Genomic DNA, 24,888 nt, shown 5'->3' on the forward strand with positions numbered 1-24,888 from the left:
GGGCTGGTCTGTACCCAGCACACTCTTCCTCCTTGGGTCTACCCTTCAGGACTCCAGCTGAGCACCTGGGGCGTTTACCAGGTGCGACCCTCCTTGGCAGGCTCTGGGCTTCCATTTTTCTCCCCCGGGCCCATGCATCTGTTGAGAGCTCTGCTCGGGTTGCTACCTCTCCGTCTCTACTTCCAGATTGGCGTTTCCTGGAGAAGAAAAGCAGGACAAAGTCAGGCTCACTTCTTTGGGCTCCCCTGTGTGTGCACAGCGGGAACCCAGAACCCAGGTCCTTCCCCCAGGTGGCTTTTCTGGTTCTCAAAGAGAGGGTTAGTTCAGAACATCCTCCCCCGTCATGGCCAGAAGCAGAGCTCTTGCCTGGGTTTCTGTTGTATGTCTGATGACCTTACTTTTCAGATTTTAAGTAGCACGCAGATTTCTATAAAAATAAGTGAGAGGTCCTAGCCATTTTGCTCAGTGGTTAGAGCATCAGCCGGTGGACTGAAGGGTCCCGGGTTTGATTCCGGCCAAGGGCACGTATCGTGGTTGCAGGCTTGTCCCAGGCCCCAGTCAGGGCACGTGCGGGAGGCAGCCAACCAGTGTGTCTCTCTCACATCAATGTCTCTCCCTCTCTTTCTCTGCCACCCCTCCACTCTCTCTGAAAAGCAATGGAAAAAATATCCTCGGGTGAGGGTTAAATAATAATAATTAATAATAATAATAATAATAATAATAATAATGAGAGTTCCAAAGAGGTTGCAAAGCAAACTTTTAGTGGGAAAATGGGTTTTAAAGGTTTGAAATACCCCTAAGGAGATGCAAATCTTTCCCACAGATGGCAAGGTCAGCATGTTTTTTCATGTTATAAATCGTAGTACCAGCACGTTGAGGAATCTTTTGAGGGACCTTTGGTTTCCAGGATGTTCTTACAGTCCTTGGGAGCCTTTGTTTCTGAACTTTCAGGTTTTCATCTCCTTTGTTTTAGCTCATCCTAGGGTTACTTTTGATGAGTGAAAAAGATTGATCCATTACCCTTAAAAGGGCAAGGTGACAATAATCTGTTTTATGGGTTTTTTTTTGTGTGTGTATGTTTTAGGAAACCAAAACCAAATTAAATGACTACAAGGGATGAAGCTGGTTTCAGTCACAGCCGGAAAGGTTGGCTAGGACTTAGATGTAATATGTTACAAAACATATAGAGCTATGCAAAATATACCTGTTAAATTGTTTATTGAAAAAGATAAATCTCTCTTCTAGACTATAAAGAAATTTGAGCTGATTGCACCCAGGATTGACATGAGCTGAGAGGACATCTCCCACAGGGAGCATTTGGCACTGCTCCTAGACACTAAACCTGGATATCAAGTCCTATCAGGAATTTCTCTTGAGTTGGCCTATGTCACTTCCATTAAAAATAATAAACTCTTTATATCTCTAGCCCAGGTGAATCCCTCCCTCTCTAGAAGCTTTACTCTGCTATTCTGCTGGCAGAATTCATACCTGTTGTTGAAAGTCAGGAGCCTCTACTTGCAGCCTCTATCACAGTAAGAGACAGGAAATCCCTCTGGGGTAAAAATTGTTCGTAAGAATGCAGCAGTGGTTCAGCATTCTTTCCTATCTCAGGTGCTGTGGAAAGAGATGGAGGTACAGACACTCCATAGTTTGATATTCGGCTATGCCAGAGCATGGGCTGCTCTCCAGATCATAAATGTTGGGGTTATACCTCCTCTTAATTTAGACTTACTTTTCCTAACAAATGCCATTAATTGAATGTTTTCTTCGTACCAGGCACTATAATGATGGCATTATATTTTAACTCTATATTTTCACAGTGACTCTTCAAGACTTATGTCGATTGTTTTATATCCTTTTATGAGATGATCAGTCAGATGTCACCATATGAGGAGACAGAGGAGAGGCTCAGGAAGAAACAAAGTTTATTATACTCACAGGTCCCAGAGACAGAGGCATACACACCAGGCAGAATCACAGGGAGAACAGAGTGGGTAGGAGGCAGAAGAGAGATGGGGTGGGTTGGGGGACACTTAGGTTTCCATTGGAAAGGCAAGGCAGAGCAGGCTAAATAATGTTAGGACTGACTACTTTGAATCATTTTTTGGGGGCTTTGGCCTATAGGGGCGTTCCCTAGGTGTCTGGCACCTGGCCCTGGGATGATGAAGGCAGAGGAATATTGCCTCTGAGATGAACAGGCCTGATAGGAGTGGTAAGGCTCTGGATTGGTTAATTTGCATATCAAAATCTTGCCCCAGGCAGGGCCCTTTGTTCTGAGAATCAGCTAGCCGGGGAAGGGGCAGACTCTGTCCAGCCAGAATGGCTTTTTATAATTTCAAACATCATAATATATAGACAAATATATATACACAATACATTAGTATCCCTGTACAATAGAAGTGGAAACTGAAGTTCAGGCAGGTTCAGTCCGAGCTCAGCTGGATTTATCAGAGTGGGGTTAAATTTGAAGTCTGACTGGCCCCCAAGTAAAATTCTTCCAAATCATACTGTATCCCTAGACATGCATTTAGAAAAATGAGATACCACTAAAGTGATTAAATTTCTTGGATTATTTTGCAGATCAATTTTAGTTAATATGCACATTTATCAGAGGTGAAGACACTCTATAATAAAAACAAACAAACATTAATCTACCAATATCCTTCAACTGTTCAATTTCAGTGCATTTTACATTTCAGGTTATTTGCACTGGGAAGTGACTGACCAGCTATAAATCAGGGGTTTCTGAAACCCTCTCATCAGGTTTAATACTCGCTAGAATGGCTCAAAGAACTCTGGGAAATACTTTACTTACTATTACCAGTTTATTGTAAAGGACACAAAGAGCCAAATGGAAGAGATGCATAATCAACATATGTGGGAAGGGGTAAGGAGCATTCATGCCCTCTCCAGGCCGCCACCCTCCTGGCACATGTGATATTGGACCTTGAATGCCAGGTTCTTGGGTCTCAATGTCATAGACATGAGCACTGAACTCAGTACAAGATCAAGCAGATGGAGTTTATTGAAAGAGCTTGTGTACAAAGGAGTGGACCAGAAAAGAGAAGTCGAGCTCCCTGCGGGTCCTTGTGGATGGCTTATATAGGGGCCTTAGGGTGGGGGCAGGGCTGGAGAATGAAAATGAGGTCAGTTGTCGCATGATTGACATCTGGCGGCAGCTGATCCTGGGGTCGTGACAAGATGTTTTCCATGGTCAGTGGACCCCTCGAAGGGTCTGTAAATAAATGTTGTGCAAATATTCTAGTTACCATTTAATTGACAAAACAACATCATGTTTTGCAGAACATGATGTTAAGAAAGGATGTTATTGTCTTACATTCTTTCTTTTAAGGCTGAAATTAGGTTAATTTCAACTGTAAAATTTTATTGAAAGCAAGGAGTCATAGGTCTCTACGATGGAGTTCTTTCAGTCAAGATGGAGTCCCGTGTTACCCCAACGCTGTCTCACATAGATGTGTTCACCAGCCTGGGGATCTCTCTGAACCCAGCCCTTTAGGGATTTTATGGAAGTTTCATTAGTCATGATTGATTAAATCATTGGCCATTGGCGATTGAAGTCAATCTCCTGCCCTTCTCCTCCAAGCTCTCAGGGGTGGGGCTGAAAGTTTCAACCCTCTAATCACATGGTTGCTTCTTCTGTCAATCAGCCCCCAGCTAGAAGTTATCTTGGCCCTGCTGGAGAATCACCTCATTAACTTAAACTCAGGAATGGTTGAAAGGGGCTTCTTATGAATAACAAAAGATGCTCCTCTCACCCTTACCATTCAGGAAATTACAAGGGTGTTAGAAACTGTTGGCAGTGAGAAAATGGTACCAGGTGTTAAACTGATGGGGTCAGACAGGACCTCCATTTGAGTTCTGGCTAGGAAAGAATTCAGAGGCAAGACTCAAACTGCAAGAGAAAGTTTCTTTAGAAAGCCACAGAGGTAGAAGAAGTGAGTGGTAGAAGAAATAGGCTTAGGAAACAAGTTACAGAGGCCAAAGAAGGGCCCTTGGAGTTTAGGAGAAAGACAGAGGCAAGGAAAATGTGCCTGGGTGGGAAGAGGAGGGGGAGGACAGGAGGAAAGGTGTGGGCCTGCTCCCTGAGCAAGAACGTGCTAGGTCCTCCAGCCTATAAGCTTTTAAGGGCAGGGATTTTAGGAGAGGTTCCAAGGGAGGATCTCAATAGAATATTCATCAGCATTCCAGGTGTGTCCTTTCAGGGTTGTGGTCCCCACTGATTGGTCAGTGCCAGGGCAGGGTTCATTAATCAATGCAGCTGATCCTGAGGTCAGTCATGGTGGTCCTTGCCTGGTTTTGTTGCTTTTCTGGACCTGAAGCTGATATACAGCTGAGGTGTAGATGTATTTGATGCAGATCAAAACCTCACTGTCCTGGGGGCTTAATGCTTAAGGGTTATTCTCCAGCCCCCTTGTTGGTTTCCCCTCTAAGGGGATCTAACCCACATGACTAACAACATGCCAGGGGAGGAAAGGTCAGGAGAGGGTTAGAACCACATGACCAGCAAAAAGGTAGGGGAGGAAAGGTCACCCTGGGGGTGAGGTCCTTGCATTCCCAGTTTTGCCCATCACTACGCATCTGAGGCTTTCCACCCTGGTGACCTTCTATACCTGGTCCATTGTCCTTGCTCTGATCTTATCTAACAGTCTACCAAAGAACCAGGACATAGACCAAATATGTATTTGTTATTATATCACACCTGAGATAAAACAGAAAGAGAAAATCAGAGCCAGTGAAAGCAGAAAAAGAGCACACAGGTTAGCCCATCACCCTAAGTTAAAGTAACTCTTGTGGCCGAATTTAACTCTGTGCTTCCTGCTGAATACTTTAAAACTTTTATATATTTTATATATATTTTTATATATACTATATTTATATTATATATATGTATATACATATATATAAATTGTTGTCTTTAATTTTAAGTAGGTAACAAACACAACTGCCATACAAAATTTAAATTATTGGGAAAAATTAATGGCAAATACATATATTATTTCTTTTTAAAAACATTTTAATAGACTTTATTTTTTAGAGAAATTTTAGGTTCACAGCAAAATCGAGTTGAAGGAACAGAGATTCCTATATACTCCCCATCCTCACTCGTGCATAGCCTCCCCCATTTTCAACATCCCCCATCAGAGTGGTACCTTTCTTACAACTGATGAGCCAACATTGACACATCATAACCACCTAAAGTCCACAGTTTACATTAGAGTTCACTCTTGGTGTTGCACATTCTAAGCCTTGTGACAAATGTATAATGACATGTAAACATCACTACAGTATGATACAAAATAGTTCCACTGTCCTAAAAATCCTTTGTGCTCTGCCCGGTCATCCCCCTCTCTCATTAATCCCTGGCAACTACTCACCTTTTTACTGTTTCCATAGTCTTCTGGCAGCCAATTTTTAAAAAGAAACTTAATAAGTTTTCTTAAAAAAATAGAAGACGGATACAGACAATAGGGTGGTGAAGGCCTGGGGTGGGGTGGGAACTGGGGGGCAGGGGTCAAGGGAGGAAAAAAAGAGGGATATCTGTAACATTCTCAAAAATAAAGATAAAAGAATAAAAAAATAAAGAGAAGACATAAAATTTTTTCAGAAGAGACAAATTTATTTCTTGCCCTAAATTGTGTAAGAAACTACTTATTTTATGAGATCCAAGATAGATACATCAGATAACTTATACAACAGTCTTCCAAAAAGTTCAGGAGCAGATCTTACTTAACTTTATCTGTAACAAACTCATAAAAGCTGAAAGTCCAACTCAGTAAGAGAAGACTCTTCTAGGTTCTAAGTTGAGTTCCAAGAGACTAACTTCATCCAAGGTTTATATTTGGGAAATCCAGAGATGCTGATGGATATCACAACCCCCATCTAGAACTGGCTTTAACAAGGATTTTTCTAAGCACTCAAGTTTTGCCTAAAGATCTGGACTTCCATGTTGTTTGAGAGCACATCCATGTTTTAGAGACCAAAAGAGTAGGTTGATATTTTATTATGAAAGGTGAAAAATTTAATTAGCACTTCCCCCACGTGGTAGTGGAATGCAAGAGTATTTTAGGCAACTTTGAATTTGCTCAAATACTTTGATAAAAGCTCAGTTGAGAGTAGTGATTCAAACAGCTTGTCAGAGCTGGTTCAGGCATGGATAATGTTAATGTAAATGTTGCCTGACCTCAACATAGAAAAACCTTGGTAGAGAAGTATTTCATTCCCAGCAGTAAAACTTTGCCTTGAGGAAGCAATCAATTCTTGCTGAGCGCTTACTACATGTCCCATGTGCTAGACTAGGCATTTTATACATTACCTAATTTAATTGGATGAGCTATACGTTAAGAATTCCCAATGAATATATTGAGTTGCTGTTTGATGAAAATCATTGACTAAGTAAATTTTGGAGAATGATTTTCAAAGACAATGATTTTTTTAGTTTTATTTTTTTAGTAATGTCAATTATATGAAGCTTTCTTTCTGGCAGAAATTAAATACTAAGTTCTCTGGCTTCTTGAGACCATGGCAAGGACAATACTAGGTATTCAATGAAGTAGTCATTTTCCTCTTTGACACACTGGAAAAATGCATTTTGTAAGCTCTCTTGCAGTTCAGTTGGAGCCATGTGACTAGGGAGTGGATGCTATAAATCCCAGGTCTGGTTGCCTTGATCTCACTTCTTTGTCCACATGGCTACATAGCTACATGAGAACTCCAAGAAGACACACAACAGGATGGAAGGAGCCCAGATCCACGAATAGCCAACTAGTAAAGAATCACTTAGGAGAGCTGTCCAACCTGCATTAAACTGCACTAATGAAAGGCATTTGTATTATGTTAAGCCAAATGTATTGGGGGTGATATGTTAAGGCAGCTGGCTACTGTTACCACTCCTTGTTTTGTAATACAAAAAATTTATTGTCAACATAGAATAATCTTTCTATCTTTATGCATGGAACATAAAAATCTCTTTAAACTTTGTATCAGAGCATTAAAATACAATTTAAAATGTCTGAAAGGTAGGGGACTCTATGTTTTAACTCTTGAAACTGCCTTTGAATTTGTTGGTCAGCCATTGGTGCCTATTTCAGTTCTTCAGGTGATATTAAAATAGAATCAAAGTCCTATCAAGTAAAGTCTTCCATTGTCTTTGGCAGAATTATTTGAAGATGAATGAGAAACACCAACAGCCGTAGTTGTGCCTGAAGCTCACTGGTTTCTCCTGTGTGCTATGTTATCCAAAGTTTTTCAGTTTGTAAAGACAAAGTCAGCATAAAAGCTGAAGGTCAATGTTTTAAATTGGTAATTTTTAAATTATATTTTAACTTTTTCTTATAGGTATGTGTTTATATATTTAAATTACCAATATTTGTAACTACCTTCATGAATACTCTTATTTTTCCCCAATAAATTTTAAATTATTTTTAGTTACATAATCATATCATTTTAGAGAGCTTTACCTCTTGCTTTCAAAAACTCATTTTTGTCTTCTAATTACATCAATTAATATTTCTAGAATATTATAAAACAAAAAGTAGTGATATGGACAATCTCATCTCATTCCTGACATTAATAAGAACTCTCCCAGTGATCACATTATACATTATTTTGGCTTTTAATTTGTGATATACATCTTTATATCTTATTAATAGGTGTGGTTTCTTAAAAAATCAGGAATCAATAGTACTGATCATAGAGTCTGCAGCAACCTCAGGTCTCCTTAGGTTTAAGAAAACATTCAGATCATTCAATCTCAGAAGACTATAATGGCTACACATGACACCTATTTACTCAGGAGGATATAGGACAGGGACCAGTTCGCCGGCACCGGCGCATCGAGGGCTCTTCTTCACTGGAGCTCCTCACACAGCAGAACAGCTCAGGGGCAAGGGGAGAACCCTTTACACAGGTGTGAGGCTCACTGCTCTGGCCCAACCACCACAGGCCCCTCTGGAGCCAGTATCTCTTGTCTCCGCATATGAGAGTCATTGAACTCAGGTTGGCCCATTGCTGTGGTTTGCCATCAGGTATATATTGTTGTCCCTGTCTAAATGCAGTTTACCAATCAAGGGTCCATTTTTACTAGCAACATAGTTCACCAGCCACCTTATCAGGTTGCCAGGGGAACAGAGCTTGAAAGTTAAGATAGGTCACATTCTCATGCAGAAGGGGAAGGGGTTTTGTTAACCCCTTACCCACACAGAGGTTTTCTGTTAACTTGATTGCAGGATTCTTCCAATATATCCCCACATTGCACTTGCTAATCACTTATTTAGAGCTTCTTCGTGGATATTCGTATTGGAGTTGAGCTGTGTATATGTGTGTATGTTGCACATATGAGAAGGCTTTTTTTTTTCAGGTTTAGATAGCAATGACCTCTTAGGAATAATTTGTAAGCATTCCTTTTTCAATATTTTAGAAGAATTTAAATAGTATTGAAATGATCTATTTTTTGACAGGATGATATACTCCAATTGTGGTGCAACAAGAGCTGCTGTGTATAGGCTGGAAAGTTAGTATCACTCATGCTATTTTGTAAAATCATAACCTGTGGTCACTTGGAAGGCACAGCATATATCCAGATAAAGTGAATATTGTTGTAAAAAATGAAAATATTGGCTGCTCCTTGTTGCTTTTAGGAAGGTATCTTAAGAAATAAATGAGCTCAGGCAAGAACTGGCTGCTTTGCAAGCAGAAGCAGAAATGAAAGAAAATGAGAATGTCCAGAAACTTCCCTCCCCCCATCCCCCGGGATTGAACATCAATATAGATAAAGGGATCCAAGTCTTGCGGCCAGGATCAGAGTAAGGGTGCTGCCCTCCCAAACAACCCTATTATTTCAGCTAGCCTCAAGGTGGCCTCCATTAAGATGAAAGTAAGGTATAGACACATGGAAGCAAAGAAATAAAGCAGGCTTGAAAACCAGTACCAGAAAAGACTTTGCATTTGGTTATCTGCACACACACACACACAAAACGGACTGGAAGCAATTAGATCAAAAGCCTATTAGGGTTTTAAGGATATCTCATAGCCACAGAAACCTTGAGTCTGGCCTGAAAATGTCTGTCTCTGTTAGCTTCTTAAAGCAACACTCAGGACTTTAAATTTGTACCAGCTTAAAAAAGAACCGTAAATGATATACAGCCCCCAGGGAAGGCATATGCCCGAACAGTCACTTCTGATGGGACTATGCAAGATTAATGGGCAAGGTCGTAGAAGCACGGGTGACCTGATCATCCGACCGCGGCGCTTCCTCCACGGCCTGGGCAGGGAAGCTCCATAATTCTTGCTTAGCTGGAGTCAAAATTGAAGTGAACGAGCAGCTGGATATTCCTCATTCTTATTTTTTCTTAGTAAGAGTTTTTAAAGCAGAAGTCCTATCCCTGGGCCACCACAGCGTAGGGGAGAGGGGGAGCTTGCTTAAAGGTTAGCGTGACAATGGCTAGGAGAACTTGATAGAGAAGACCCATCTCTCATCCTCTGGCCTGGACATCACCCCCATCCCCACCCCCACTACATTCAGTCTCCGCTCAAGGGTCACCTCCCCAGAGGTGACCAAATCACCCCCCCCTAAAATCATACCCCATCACTTTCTGGACCTTCTCTTTATACCAATACCCTGTCTTCAAAGCACTTCTGGATTTGTTCCCCCACGGCAATGTGAACTCTTTCAGGGCACAACTTCGCCTTGATCCCAGCTGAATGAAGCACCTGGAAATAGCCCATACATTGCAGGCTCTCCAAAAGTATTTGTGAGAGGAAATATTTGTTGTTTATCTGTGTCATATTGTGACCAGGGATAGATAATTATTTGTGTGAGAGAAATTGGGATTCCTCCTTGCATTACCTGGTATGAAACCCAACCAAAAGCTTGTCCTATTGGAAAAATACAGACACTGGCTGAAAGCAAGTTGTTTTGATTTGGTTCTTTCTTGTTTGTTTTAAGACAGAGAGTGAAATGTCACTGCCATGGGCACCTCACCTCTTTTTTGGAATGATCACTGGGGTCATAGCTGCAGCATATTAACCAGTTAGAACCTGGAATTCCTTTAGAGTCTCTTCATTCCATGATTCAACAAAAACGGATATAGTTAGCTGCAGCTCACTCAAGGGAGAAGCTGAAGTTCAGCAGGCAGAAGTCAATCAATCTGATTCAATCTATTTAATATTGGCTGATTTTAAGCCTTGTGCCAGGCACTGTGCTGGGCACAAGGGACAGAGTGACAGCTGCCCCTGCCCTCCCACTGGTTATATTAGCATCTTGTGGGAACCCAGGGTGGTAGAGTAGCAATGACAACGGTGCATTAAGAGTTACTCCAGGAAATGCACAGGGTCATAGAAGCATGTGCCATAGGAGGCTCAACCAAGCAAAGAATTCAAGGGCTTCCCTGGTAAGTGTCAGCTAAGCTTGGACCCAAAGGGCAAGTGGAGAGTGTCCAAATGTAGAAGGAAGATGAATGGAGTGCTTTCTAGGCCAAAGAAAATATAAGGAAAAATAAGAGGCATGCAGATGGGGCATTGCCCTTCTGTTCCAGATAGTAGTCCTGTTTTCGCTCACCACTGTTTTTCCTTCCCTTCTATCTCCAGTTTTTAGCCTGTAGGTTAGGCCCTATCCCTAATCATCCGTTTGCTCCGGTTGGGGCTTATTTTGCAAATCCAAGCCAGGAACCAATGAACAAAGAAAATGGCTTAAGGAGTAGCCACTGGAGCCTGGAACCAAGCCCACATTACACTTACAAAAATTTGATTTTCTGCAAAAAAAAAAATAAAAATATTTTGACTCCTACATTTTTGGACTTCATCAGAAGGATCTGAAATGGATGACACCAAGCTGTTTGCCTAAAATAATGTCCTAAGCCTGAATTGGCATGGATATTTCCTGAGATTAAAATAGAAAGTTGTTTTGCTAACAGAAAACAACTTGGAAATCGAAGAGTCGTTTAAGTTGAAACCATTATTTTTCATTTTCTCCACGAAAAGTCCTGTTTTTATACACACTCAGAGATCCGGACAGTGAGGTCACTCTGCCACAGAACTTTCCCTTAAAAACCTGAAGTTGAGAAACCTCTAAAAGAAAATAGAGTTGGGGAGAGACGTTTGTAATGTACCAAACCCATTCAATGCATGTTTATGAGCGCTTACCGCTCGCCGGGCACTCTGCTATGCACTCATCAAAGAAACGTGTCCTTGCAGAGTTTGCATGCTAGCAGAAAGAAAACCTACAAAGAAGAAATAAGCAAACTTAATAGGAAACTATAGGCTTAGTGGGGGGGGGGGGGGGCAAAGTGGAACAGGCAGGGGTCATGAGGAGGGGCCATGTTGCAATTTTAAAATGGATGGTCCAGGGTGGTCTCCTCAAGGAGGTGACATTTGAGCAAAGACGGAACGAAGTGAACATGTGAGCCAGGCAGACGTCTGTGTCCAGAGAGAAGCAGCAGTCGGGTCAACGGCCTTAAGGCAGGGACATGCCTGGAATGCTCTAGAAAGGCAAGGATTAGGAGAGGAGAGATTGGGTCTGAGAGGTGTGGGAGATGGCAGGTCACTGCCCTGGGGACGCTTTCCAGGTAGGGTTTGGGAAGAGGGGTGACTCTATTGGACTGAGACTCTAAATGTGTATCTTAGGGTAATCAGGGCGTGTTTTCACTGGAGCACAGTCCACAACAGAGCAAGGATCGACCGGAAAGGTTCTCAGTGATCTCGGCGGCACCAGCCCCGCGCCTCCGCCCCGGCGGGCAGGGCACGGGCCCTGGGGGCGCAGAGTCGCCGTCCTTCCACTGTGCCCCGAGTTAAGCTGGCAGAGAGAGAAAGTCTGCACGTTTCTTCTTCAACACTCGACTGGAGAGCCAGACCTTTCTTTCGGTTGGTTACGAAATGAAAAGCACGGCTTTGCCAACTCTGTGGGAGAAGCAAACTCCCGGAGTTTGCTGATTTGTCCAAGTCCTAACGCGGTTTCACCAAACGCAGCGCTGCTCCGCTGCGGCCGCGCGGCGCTCTGGGCTCCGCGGCTTCTGCGCCTTCGGGTGACCGCGGCAGCTCGCCCGGGGCCACCACCTGTTCGGGCGGCGCGCGCGTCCCCTCCCGGGCCCCTTCCCCCGCGGCTCCCCCTCCCCCGGCCGCGCGCCCCGCTTCCCCCGGCCTGCGCGCGTGCGGCGTTCCTCCCGGCCTGGCGCTCGCCCCGCTTGGCCGGCCCCCAGGAGACTGTGCCTTCCCGAGCGCCCCCGCCCGGAGCTTCCCGCGGCGGGCCAGCCGCCCTCACCCCTCGCCCGGGGCCCCGAGGGCGGCGAGCGGAGCGCACGCGCGCCCCCCGCCCCTCCGCGCCCCTCCCCGCCCGCGGCGCGGTTCCCCTGCAGCGCCTCCCTCGCGGGGAGGGCGGGAGCCAGAGGGGCTCGGGCGCCGCGCCGCAGACCTGCTCCGGCCGCGCGCGCGCCGCTCCGCTCCGCTCCGAGGTGGCAGCAGCCGGGCGGAGGCGAGCAGGCGAGCAGGCGAGCAGGCGGGCGCGCCTTCCCCGGCGCCGAGCCCCGGCCCGTTCCGCGCGCCGCCCGACATGGGTTTCTTCCTGGCGCTGGTGCTCGGCTCGTCTCTCTACCTGCCCGCGGCCGCCGAGTTCGACGGCAGGTGAGTTGGCCCCGGGGCGACCTCTTCCCCGCCTTCTTTCCCACGCTCATCCCCTACAGCCCTGGGGTCCCCTCTCCCCGCGCGGTGCTGCGGGCGCAGAGGTGTCTGTCTGTCCAGAAGCTGGGCCAGCGCATCGCCCCGGCGAGGGGAGAGCCGTCGAGCCGCTCCCCCCTCCCCCGGCGGATCGGGCAGTGGCTGCGGGCTCGGGGGTTCGGGCTGGGGGTGAACGGGGGCTCGAGCCCCGCGTCTCGCCCCGGGGGGCGCGGGTCAGGCGCTGAGGGGAGGCGACTCGCTGGACACCTCGCGGCCGGGAATCTCTCGCTCTTGGTTAGACGGACGGCTCTGCAGGGGGACACGTCCCGGCGGCCAGGGCCGAGTCCGGGCTGGGGGCTGTCAGGGCCGCTCCCACCCGGGGCTGCGGGGAGCGGGGCTTCCCGGGGAGACCCGTTTGCCTTTCCACTTGGTTTTCTACAAGCACTCACAGTAAGGACGGAGGTGAGGGCACGCTCCGCGCGCGCGTGTGTGTGTGTGTGTGTTCCCGCTCCCGCTCCCGCACGCGCATACACGCAGCCCTGAGACCTGCGGCGAGCCCGACGCGGACGTGCTCTGACAGGTCCCAGCCTCCAGACTCCGTCTCCGCTGTCACTCCGCCCTTGCTGCCCGCGCGGCGCCCCGCAGCCTCTGCCCCGCGGCCGCAGGGCGCGCTCCGCGAGTGTGCGTGTGCGTGTGCGTGCGTGTGTGTCTGGAGGGCTTGCTCGGTTGCCCCACCTCCGCGCGCGGACGCCGCAGACTCGCCCCGAGCGAGCGCACGTCGCTGCCGCTCCCGCAGACACCCGGCTGGAGCGGCCGGAGAGACCTCACCTGGGCCCGGCCGCCGCCCAGCCGCCGTCTTTCAGCGACCCCCCCCCCCCCCCCCCCGTGACCTCCGGGCGCAGCCCCGAGGACGGCCGCACCTGCTGCTCCCGCGGCCTCGGGACGAGTCAGCTCCAGGATTGATCCGCCGTCTTGCACCTGGAGGGGAACGGAAGGGCGCCCAGTGGAGCACAACCGTTTGTGCACCACCTGGTCCGAGGAAGTAGAAAGCTGGGGGTGATTTTGTATTTTGGGCTTGAGGCATGGGCGGGGGTGAGGGAATGAAGGGAAAGAAAAGACTAATAAAGAATGAAGGTAGCGGCCCAGAGGCTATTTCATTCGTTTTAAAGGAGCTCTTTGGCCACATTCGGGTATGTTGTGCGTTTCGTGCACACACATTTGCCACAAGAAGTGCATCGCATGATTAAGGGTAAGATTATAATGTAGTTTTAGAAGATGTCTGAAACAGCCAGTGAAAATAGGGAGCCTCTGGGGGCGGGGGAGAGGCATTTAAAAAGTGTCTAAACAAGGAAACAATTCACCAAATAAGGTGCCCAAGTGGAATCCGGTGGCTAAATCAGTGTCCTGAAATCGAATACTTTCTTCAGCCCGTATTTACACTAGCGAGGAAGATCCCATGAATTGTTGATGCAGGAAAGTTTCAAACCACAAGAACACTTGAGATGTTAGCTGCACTTGAAACTCTCTTGGTTTTATTTAGATTTATTTTTTCAGTACATTTTTTTTTTTCTGGTAACTTTTTCTGCCAAGAGTCATATCTTGAAAAGAGTTGTGTTTCACTGGATTTTGAGGAACCTCCCTCCCTCTTTCTGCCCCTTCCCACATCTACCTTTTATATGAAGCAGACATTTTTTCCCTTCCACTTTGACATGTCTTGATACGTCTCAGTTTATGATGACTCAGTCAAGACCGCCCCCCCCCCCATAGGTGTAGGTCTTTGTGGCATCTGCTTTATTTCAAGCTTCAGAAACCACCCTGTGAGTGGCAGCCTTGAGAAGTCTTGGTTTTTGCTGGTGCTATTTCCATTTAAGAAAGGATCTTCCCCTCCCTTCTCCCCCCTGCTCTTGTGTGTGTTGTGTGTGTTTAACTGTCTGAAATTTGAAATTAGATCATAGCAGAGCTAATACCCTGAAGGTGTTTTATCCTTAAATTCCTGCAGGCATGAGGGAGTTTGTAGAAAATTGTTGGGTGTGATATGATGTGTTTTTCCTAAAATAATAACAGAGAGGAAATTATTTTTAATTTCAAAAGTGCCTTTATTTATTTTGAATCTTTTTGTTTGATAGGTGGCCCAGACAAATAGTGTCTTCAATCGGCCTGTGTCGTTATGGTGGGAGGATTGACTGCTGCTGGGGCTGGGCCCGCCAGTCCTGGGGACAGTGTCAGCGTGAGTATCATCACCTGGGGACTTCAGGTCCCAGGGAGGGGCGGGCTCTCCACCTTCATTCAGACCTTCACCCTGCACACCAATGGGGCTCATTACAAACAAGGCTTGGTGGTATGGCTCAGGTCGTGTCCGGGCTCTGCCTCTTTCCAACCTGAGCCACCTGTAGTAAGGAGCCGGTTCTGTTATTCACGGGACGCTCATTTAACATTTGTCCCTAGTACCTCCAGCTTCTGTTTTCTCCTCAGGCTCACTCTTTTTCTTTGCTTCAGGCTCTGAGATGGGGGTGAGATAATGAGTCTAGACTCTATTTACACTAAATAAACTCTGAACCTTATAGAACATATAAAATCCTTACCATAGCTGTTGGGTAAAGAGGCCTATTTGTAAATATTTTTCTAAAGTGAGGTTGTACTGACTGTGTTCTAAATGGACCACCCAGTATAATCAAATAACAGCACCTCTGAGAAAAGCATCATTTTTAAGGTCTATAAATAATCGTGTAATAAGTGTCAAGTCAGAACGCTGATTTTTACCTTTTCCGTGATCACAAATGGATATTTTTATGGTAGAAATCAAAGCTACATCACAGAAGTTTGATAAATTTGTTTCCAGAACTGCATCTGGATCTCAAAATATGTCTCACTCCCCCTATCAACCCCCCACCCCCCAACCACCAAATAAATAAGAAAATTTCAGAAGCATCTTTAGAGTACTAGGTTGCTAGGTCTGTTGAGATGATGGGAATGAAAGTGGGTTCTGTACATCCCAGTGTTTTACTGCTAATAAGAAAGGGGCTTAGAGGAATAGAGAAGGGTAGTTAAGAAGGCTGGAGCTAGAAGGGGAGGGGCCTGCTTTAGAGTTGTGTTGGTAGTGCGAGAAATGGAGTAAATTTAAGTTCAGAAACGTTAGGTGTTCCCTCAGCTATTTCAGTCTTTGAAAATTGCACATGATGTCTATCTTGAATTTTCTGAAGGAGGGAAGAGAGACAGTCACAGGTTGATTCTGTAATTGCACACACAGGCTGACATCTCTGGTTAGGGATGGAAAGGTGACTGGGACTGATGTTTGTCTACCTGCTATCTGCAAGCCACTGGGCCAGAGTTTTAGCACAGCTGGGCCATTGCATTCCATTATAAAGGGAGACGGTGGTAACTCCAGTTTCCAGTAAATGAAAGAACTAGGCAAAACTGTTGTGTGTCCCCCCCCCCCCACTGGTTAGTCTCTTCAACATTTTTTTAAGGGAAGATGGTCACAAAGAAGAATGGTAGCTGGTGGAATAGAGTGTTCTGCCAGTTTTACCTCAGTGAGAAGTATTTGCACAGCTGGAGGCCACAGGTGTGGAATTTGAAGAGCAATCAGGCTTTGAAAATCAAAGGAGGAAGAGAGGACCCTTTTCTTGGCCCAACAGGCGCACTTTTCCCAAATGAAAAATGAGTAGTTTCTTTGCAGGAATGGAGATCATTTCCTCCTTTTTTGCTGCCTTAATTTGAAGGACACTCCCAAAGGAAATGTTTAAGTGCTTTGGGGTGCGCACAGCCCCCCAGTCCCACCCAGGCCAAGGCATGCTGCCCGAAAGCCCTGAGCATGGTGGAGTGCACCTTCCCTGAAGGCAGAGTGCCAGAGCAGTGGGCAGAGCTGGGGGCGTACGCAGCACTCGGCCAGATGTGCTAAAAGAATTCTGAGGAGAAAACTCTATCTCTCAGAGGTATTCCCCAGAAAGTACCTTGAGGAGCTTGTTCTATGTCTCTTTGCCATGTAGTTAAATTTTCTGTAGTATACTCCAGTTTGATGATTCTGAATTTAAATGAGCATAAAGGCCTTTCAAAGTTTCAGTGGCATTACAAAATTTAAACCTGTTAAGAATCCCTTTTTGCACAGTAGCTTTCCCAGCAAATACAGGGTGCTATTTTATTATTTTCTATACCTTCATTTTGCTTCCGAAAGACTGAAAGTGGTAAAATGCAGCATTTGGTAGTATTTATCTTTTTCCTCTGGTGATTCCTCAAGAATATGAGAAAGCTGCAACATGGCATGACTTAATTATTGAAATGGTAATGTTATAAAAATGTGTAAGATGATCCTGCACAAACCACAGTTCATCTTAATTTAGATTTGGTGAAAGTTTGAGAGGCAGAATAATAAAGGAAAACATGGACTCTGGAGCATTACTGCCTGGGTTCCAATGACTTCTATCTCTTACAAACTGTGCGACCTTGAGCAAGTCACTTGATCTCTCGGTGCTTTTTTCTCTTCATCTCTAAAATGGATCTGAAATAGTACAGTACCTCATAGGTGCACCTCATAGGTATAACCATAATGAGGCTTAAGTAATTTAGCATTTGTAAAGCACTTAAAACTACTGCTAGCACAGAGTAAATACTTCATATGTGTTGGTGAAATTAAAGAAGCCTAAAGGAATACTGCTGTTGAAACAGTGTTGTGGAATGGGATGTACCCGTGCTAGCAGATTCTTTGTTCTCGAGGCATGATATAAGTAGTTTGCATTTATACTGCCAGAATAAAAAGTGGTTCCAATATTCTCTGTTGCAATAAAATAAACTGCCTTTAAATTACAAAGGGCCAGATGGATCTTTACCATTAATGTTATTAGATGGCGAAGTTGTAAAAATGAGTTCAATGGTGAATGTTTCCTTGTGTGTGTTTTACTTTTCCAGAATCTCAGATGGTCCAAATGTCACTTGTCAGTTTAGGGAACCCACTGTCTTTGTTTTGTTATAAACAGGGATAGAGGAATGCAGGGGTGGGAGGTCAGCTCAACTTGGGAAGAACTACCCCCTAAGAGGCTTGTTAGGGACAAATGGAAAACTCTGATTAGTTTTTAAAGCAAATCTTTGTGAAATGAAAACCTTTGTCATAGCTATTCAAGGAAAATGCCTTGCTGTTCTTTATTAGTTACACCTGGTAATGAATTACCTATAAACATTCCAAAGAGCTTCTGGGAAATTTAACGTGAAAGATGTCTCTGCCTTTCTGACCCTTACTTAGGTAGGCTCAGTATTCTTTCTCAGAAGGAGCATGCTCCCTTCCTTTTCAAAGGTCCCTGACTCTCTTTTTTCTGAATGATTCACTTTGGATTTTCCCTCAAATCAGCACAGCAAAACAAAAGGCAGCTACCCCCACCTATACCCAGAACCTCCCAATTTATCCTTAGAAGATGTGTCTGTTAGCTGGGGAGGCCCTCCCCTCATACTGAGTATTTATCAGATCTCATACCCTAGTGCACAGACCCTGGGGTCCTTGTTTATTTCACTTGGTTGAGCATATGAGAGACATTTTCACTCAATATTTATGGGGTCAAATATATGTATTTACAAAAAACATACTGCATTTTATTTCCGTTTGCTACCCAGTTTCCACTGACTTGTTTGTCGGGGCCCACAGCACTGCAGGCACTAGCGTCTCTCAGCCTCCGCTCTTGGCTTACAATGTCTAGCCACAAAGCCACATTTAGCCAGACTTCCCATCCTTCCCTCTGGGACTGAGGATGGAAGGATCAGAGATGCTACCCGGACAGACAGAGGAGCTGTCCTCCTGCTTCCTACCCATGCCACCCAACACCCCATCCCAGCCTTCCCGCCAGCCGGGAAAGCACGACCTATTCCAGAAATAGGCAGGTTGTGTTTTCATAGTTCTTTCAGGGGTCATATTCTTGCCTTCTTTCTGTCCTTGGATTCTTTGTTTTGTGTTTTTGACTCATAAACAGATCTCTACATGTTGAGAATGAAAATTTTGTTTTTTTAATTGTCTTGGACTTTATTTACTGTTGATGTGGCTGTTTATTGTAAAGTGGAATTTTCTTAATATGCTCATAACACTGACACACTGATGGTTACTTATTTACAGCACACAGCACCTCCTTGCTCAGACTGTCAAAATATTTGTGTCCTGCTCTGTAATTATTTGATTCCTTAACTTTTCCATTATATTAATGGCACACTTTATTTTAATTATTTTAACAATTTCTCTTCTCCTACCAAGTGGAGAACTCTGTAATAAGGATGTCTCAGGGTTTGTATATTTTATTCTAAAAAGCTGTGTATACCTTGGAAGCAATTCTTAACTAATAGCATTAGAGAAATGGGGACATCTGAGTCCAGCCCTGGCTTTTATACCTGATTAGCTGCTTAACATTTCTCAGCTGCAGTTTTCTTATTTTACAAGCGAATTTCTAAGCTTCCATAATGTAGAAAAGAGTATATAGGCTCTAGATTCGGTGTTTCTATATGGTTGTCTGTCTAGTTGGAGATTTGGCTGTTTATGTGGTTATGACAATAGCATAGTGTTTCTTTTGAAAGTGCTTTACAGAGGAGTGAAGAAAAACTCGAAATACAGCTGGTTCCAGGTTTCAACAAAGCTATTCAGTTTCTGAGTTCTTTGGCTGTCAGCGAGCAGTTTGTGGTTTCTGAAGGAAATTATGTGAATTGGGTGGTTTTGCATCACTTTTACTTAGCACCAGGCAAAATGCAGATGTTTTATGTTTCTCTTGAGATTTTGGGAAGATATAAAACCTACACCTAGAGTTTGGCTTTGCTTTGTTAGCTTTAAATCTCATTTTCTCCTACCTCTCCCTGAAGCTAGTAAATGGCCATGTAAAGTGAAATTTTTGGATTCTTATCAACTTTAGATAAACTTATAGGTTAGTTCAAAATAGGGACTGAGGAACATTCATTCATTCTGAAGCTATTTTGGAGTTGTCATGTAATTTTAGTTGGATGATCTATATTACTTACTGGCTAGTGATTGTGGATCACTGGAAAGAATGATGAATAATTGAATTCTTTCTATATTTCCAATGAAAAGGTTATTAGTTTAAAGCAAAGAATTTTGATTTAGAAAATGAAGTGTTTAAATTTCATGTTTAATTTCTTACTTGTGTCTAGGCTCAGAAACTCAGCCTTGTCAATGGAACATGATTTATTAATTTTTGCTTCCAACATTGGCCATTGATTTCTACCCCTAGTCACAAAGTTATATAGATTATACCATTGATTATTTAGATTTTGAACATTTTCTTTAACATAATTTGAAATGTTGGAATCAGCTTTGAAGGCCACACATAGTGTTCCCCATCAAAGAGGTTATTTCTAGTGAGTTGCTTTCTATTTGTAGTTAACAACTGTGAACTATGGCAGCCTCCACTGAATGTGAATCAGCATTTTATAGAAGAAGCTTTTTTATACCTGTACAATCAGATGGACTCCAGGAGTAACTGGGAGTCTCAAGGTGGGTTGTGTTTCCTAGAGCCATGTTGAAGACGGCCAGGGGTCCCGGGGCCACCTTAACGCAGCTGAGCAGGCTTCACTGCCTTAGTCAGCTTTCCCTCTAGTTTTGGGGTGAGAATGTAGAACCCCCCTGGGGTTTTTTTGAGGTTGGAAGAAAAAGCAAGGCTGAAAACGATCATGTAACTATTTTCAGCACTAAACCTGAATCTCCCAACTCCTCAGGAAGTGAAGTATGGGTTTTGTTTTTCATTCAATTCAAGTTCAGTAATTCTTTTTCCCCCAGTTTTATTGAAATATAATTGACGTACAGCACTGTATAAGTTTAAGGTGTATATTACAATGACATGACTTACATATATCCACAGTAAGTTAACATCCATCATCTCACATAGCAGATATAAAAGAATAAAGAAAAAAGTATATTTTTTCTTGTGATGAGAACTCTTAGAATCTACTCTCTTAACATCTTTAATATATATAGCACACAGCTGTGTTAATTACAGTCACCATGCTGTAGTCCCATTCCTACTATTTATTTATAACTGGGAGGTACCTTTTGACCACCTTCCTCCAATTCCTCCTGCCCCCACTGAACCATCCGGTAAGGAAGTGAGGATTTTGATTAAGAATTTTCAAACACCACTTACTGAGAGAAAGCTATTTAAGAACAACATGCACTTTGGGTGACTTCAAGTGGTCTTGGAATTCAAATTCCAAACGAAAGTCAGTGCTGAAGAAGTTTGACCTTTTTGAACAGGTAGTTTTAGAGCATGTGTAGTCTTGAAAGTTAAGTTTCACAGAAATTACTTTGTTCCTTCATTCTTTGCCCCCATTAGAACTGACCTTTATATAATACTATTAAGATCTATTAATTTCCTAAGATCACCTCATAAAGTTAATCTGGGCAGGTCTTAACCTTTATGGATTAGAAATTTTAGTACTTCCCAAGCTGGGAGGTCAGGCCAAGTAAAGGGAACCACTCTAGTCGCTGCAGGTTCAGCTGCTGGATTTGCCCTCAAACACTTGCCACAGGGGGATGCTGCTTGAAAGTGCACACCTGCGACCCCACTGGGGGCAAGGGGGCGCTTCTGGCCCCAGAAACAACACTGGGTTTTCTACTTGGAAACTTTCTGATAAGCTTTGAAAAGTATTGGTGTACTTCCCCCCCCCCCCCCGCCCTTTTCATTATAGCAAGTGTAATGTGCATTTTTGTACGGTGCTTTTTTTTTTTTTTTTTGAATATATCTATTGATTTCAGGGAGAGGGAGAGAGACAGAGAAACATCAATGATGAGAGAGTCATTGATCGGCTGCCTCCTGCATGCCCCCAACTGGAGATTGAGTTGGCAACCCGGGCGTGTGCCCTGACCAGGAGTCGAACCGCAATCTCCTGGATCCTAGGTCGATACTCAACTGCTGAGCCACGCCCGACTGGGCTGTGCGGTACTTTTTAACTGTTGAGTTCATGTGTTATATGTGTTTTTCTTTTATTTTTTTCCACTTTTTAGTTTTATTTTTCAATTACAGTTTACATTCTGAATTACTTTGTATTAGTTTCAGGTGTACAGCATGGTGGTTAGACAATCATATACTTTACAAAGTGGCCCCTTCGATATTTCAAGTATTCGTCTGGCACCATACATAGTTATTACTATATTATTGACTATGTTCCCTATGCTGTACGTTATATCCTGTGACTGTTTTGTAACTGCCAGTCTGCACTTCCTAATTATTCCCCCTTTTTCACCCAGTCGCCCAAACCTCCTTCCCTCTGGCAGCCATCAGTCTGTTCTCTGTATCTATGAGTCTGTTTCTATTTTGTTTGTTTATTTTGTTCTTTAGATTCCACATATAAGTGAAATTATATAATACTTGTCTTTCTCTGGTTGAGTTATTTCACTGAGCCTAATATCCTCTAGGTCCATTCATGCTATCACAAATGGTAAGATTTCAACTTTTTTTATGGCCACATAATATTCCTATGTGTGTGTACATATATATATACACACACACACACACATACATACATACACATATATACCACATAATATTCCACTATATATATACACATATAAATATAAATAAATAAATAAATAAATAAATATGCACCACAGCTTGTTTTTTCCTTCAAAGATTTTTTTTAAATTGATTTTTAGAGACAGAGGAAGGGAGACGGGTGAGAGAGAGAGAAACATCGATGGGAGAGCAACCCATCAATGGACTGCCTCCTGCATGCCCCCCATGGGGGATCCAGCCCGCAACCCAGTCATGTGCCCTGACAAGGAACGGAACCAGCAACCCCTTGGTGCCTGGGATGATGCCCAACCAACTGAGCCACACCAGCCAGAGCAACCACAGCCTTTTTATCCATTCGTCTATTGATATGTGCATTTTGAGTCATTGAATCAACTGCATGTTTTTATTTATTTATTTATTTATTTTTAAATATATATATCTTTATTGATTTCAGAGAGAGGAAAAGAGAGGGAGGGAGAGAGAGAGAAACATCAATGATGAGAGCGTCGTCATTGATCGGCTGGCTGCCTCTTGCATGCCCCCGACTGGGGATCGAGCCTGCAACTGGGGCATGGTCCCTGACCAGGAATTGAACCCCGATCACCTGGATCCTAGGTCGACGATCAACCACTGAGCCATGCCCGACCGGGCCAACTGCATATTTTTAAAGTGATAATCCAGGAATGGTGAATGATTTCACACAGCATCGTCAGTGAGTAATGGAAGAGACTCATCACAGGGCTGGGCCTTCATCATGGGGGAGATAAAAAGGGAAGGAGAGAAGGGTTCTGATGGCCTAGTTCTCATTACTCACCCCTCCTCCCCGCCACCCTCCCCCCCAACCATGCATAGATACTTTTGCCCCTTTCCTACCAATTTTGTGCAGGGTTTTAAATTTTTTCATCAATTTTCAAAATATTTATTTTTAAGAGAAAATGCATTCATGTCCTCAAATACTCCTCCTCAAAGCAATGGGTATTATCAATATTTGTGTACCTTTTAGAAATATTTTATATACTTATGGGAAAATTCCTTATATATCTCTCCCCTACCTCTTCTATACAAATAAAAGCATACTATATATACATCATTCTGTACCTTGCTTGTTTTTTCTAACTATACATTTTGAAAGCCCTTCTTTATCACCAGCACGTGAAGAGCCTGCTCACTTTTTTATGGATTCGTCGTAGTTCATCTTATGTCTATACCCTAATTTATTAACCAGTTTCTTATTGATGGACATTTATGTTGAATCTAATATTTTACTAATACAAAGAAACTCTAAAATAACCAACTTTGAACATACATCGAGAAAACATTGTTTTGCATGTGTTCTAGTATTTCTGTGAGATCACTTTTTCTGTGTAGTCAAATGCCATGGATTTGTAACTTCAACCAGTTGGCCGATGGTTTCTTACCTGGTAGTAAGAAATGGGAAAGACTGGATTGCAGTGCTGACATCAGGCTCTGGCAATCCTATATCCAGGACCTAATTTGTTGCTTGATTCTAGGATGCTCTAGTCTTTACTCTTTCCTCCAAACCTCTCTGACAAGTTAGTAAAGGACCCTCTACCCTATTTTTTATGTTTCCTTTTGGACCAGAGGAAACTGGCTGATATTGGGAGGTTGGGGTGATGTTTGTCTACTTGCCAGGATTTCCACCTGGTTTCTTGACTATCAGTTTTGTATTTTTTATGGATGTGAGTTTCTTTTTATTTTTAAGAGAGACTCACAAATGCTTTTAGGAGTTGCTTAAGTCATTGACTTTTTATTCTCTTTATAGGCCAGCCATAATTTTTATGTCTGTGTAAATAGTATTTGCTTTTTTCCTAGACGTAGGATCCATTAGGGAGGATTATGTAGAATTTTGATATCTGAATAAAGTCTTTTGGGGACACCTGTTAGGATAAAAAGATTTTTAGCAAATATTGAAGTATTTTTGTACTAAAATACTTTTAAAAAGTGACTTTAAAACTCTAGGGGCATACCTTTTCCATTAGCTATTCTAATCCTTCTCCCAATTACATATTAAATTGTCTAATTAAAACAAAACAAGAAACACATGCATATGTAAAAAATTAAAAAGACTCAGGTTGAGAGAGAGAAAAGGCAGTGAAGGTAAGTTTTTCTGACTTCCCAATTTTTCTGACACCTAGTTCCAACCCCCAGGAATTATTTCCTATTTATCTTTACAGAGATTTCTAAGCATTTTAAAAATTTTCCTTGTTCGTAAAATACTAGCACAAAGTGAGAATTGTTCTATATCTTCTATTTTATATAATATTACATTTTGGAGGCCAGTCCTTATCAGTTCATGTAAATCTGACTCATTCTTTGAAATGGCTGCACAGTATACCATAATTAATATTAAAAACCCCCATTTATACACATTTAGGTGGTTTTCAATATTTCGTTTTTATGAAATACGCTGCAGTGAATATCTCTGCAGATTCATCATCACTGTTCTATACATTTAGATGTGGGAGATTTCTAGAGACATTCTATTTTTACATAAGTACAGTAATTAAAGACCTCTTGTTTTATTTTTATACATTTTCATATGTAAAATATGCAACTTAAAGGAGATTACATCATTGGCCATATTACAAAGTAGAAACCTTCTGTTGAGCCACTTTCAGTTTTTGATTTCTTAGAAAATACCTTAAAAGATAAAATAGAATTGATTTCTTTGAATTTATGTCTTCCCTTGTGTCGGGAAGGATGTGAGGTGTCTTCC

General features: G+C 43.3%; 1 protein-coding gene across 4 annotated transcripts in view; it reads left to right on the forward strand.

Annotated features, from left to right (window-relative positions):
* Nucleotides 1–12,389: 12,389 nt before the first annotated feature.
* Nucleotides 12,390–24,888, forward strand: part of NPNT (nephronectin) — a 76,220-nt gene continuing 63,721 nt past the window's right edge. For all 4 annotated transcript variants that reach the window (XM_081147865.1, XM_081147867.1, XM_081147866.1 and 1 more), the window contains exons 1-2: nt 12,390–12,633; nt 14,793–14,893. In XM_081147865.1, the coding sequence (XP_081003991.1) occupies nt 12,563–12,633; nt 14,793–14,893 (172 nt within the window). In that variant the 5' untranslated portion in view covers nt 12,390–12,562. The remainder of the gene's footprint in view (nt 12,634–14,792; nt 14,894–24,888) is intronic.

Source organism: Miniopterus schreibersii, assembly GCF_964146895.1.
Source record: "Miniopterus schreibersii genome assembly, chromosome: 1".
Taxonomy (NCBI): domain Eukaryota; kingdom Metazoa; phylum Chordata; class Mammalia; order Chiroptera; family Miniopteridae; genus Miniopterus; species Miniopterus schreibersii.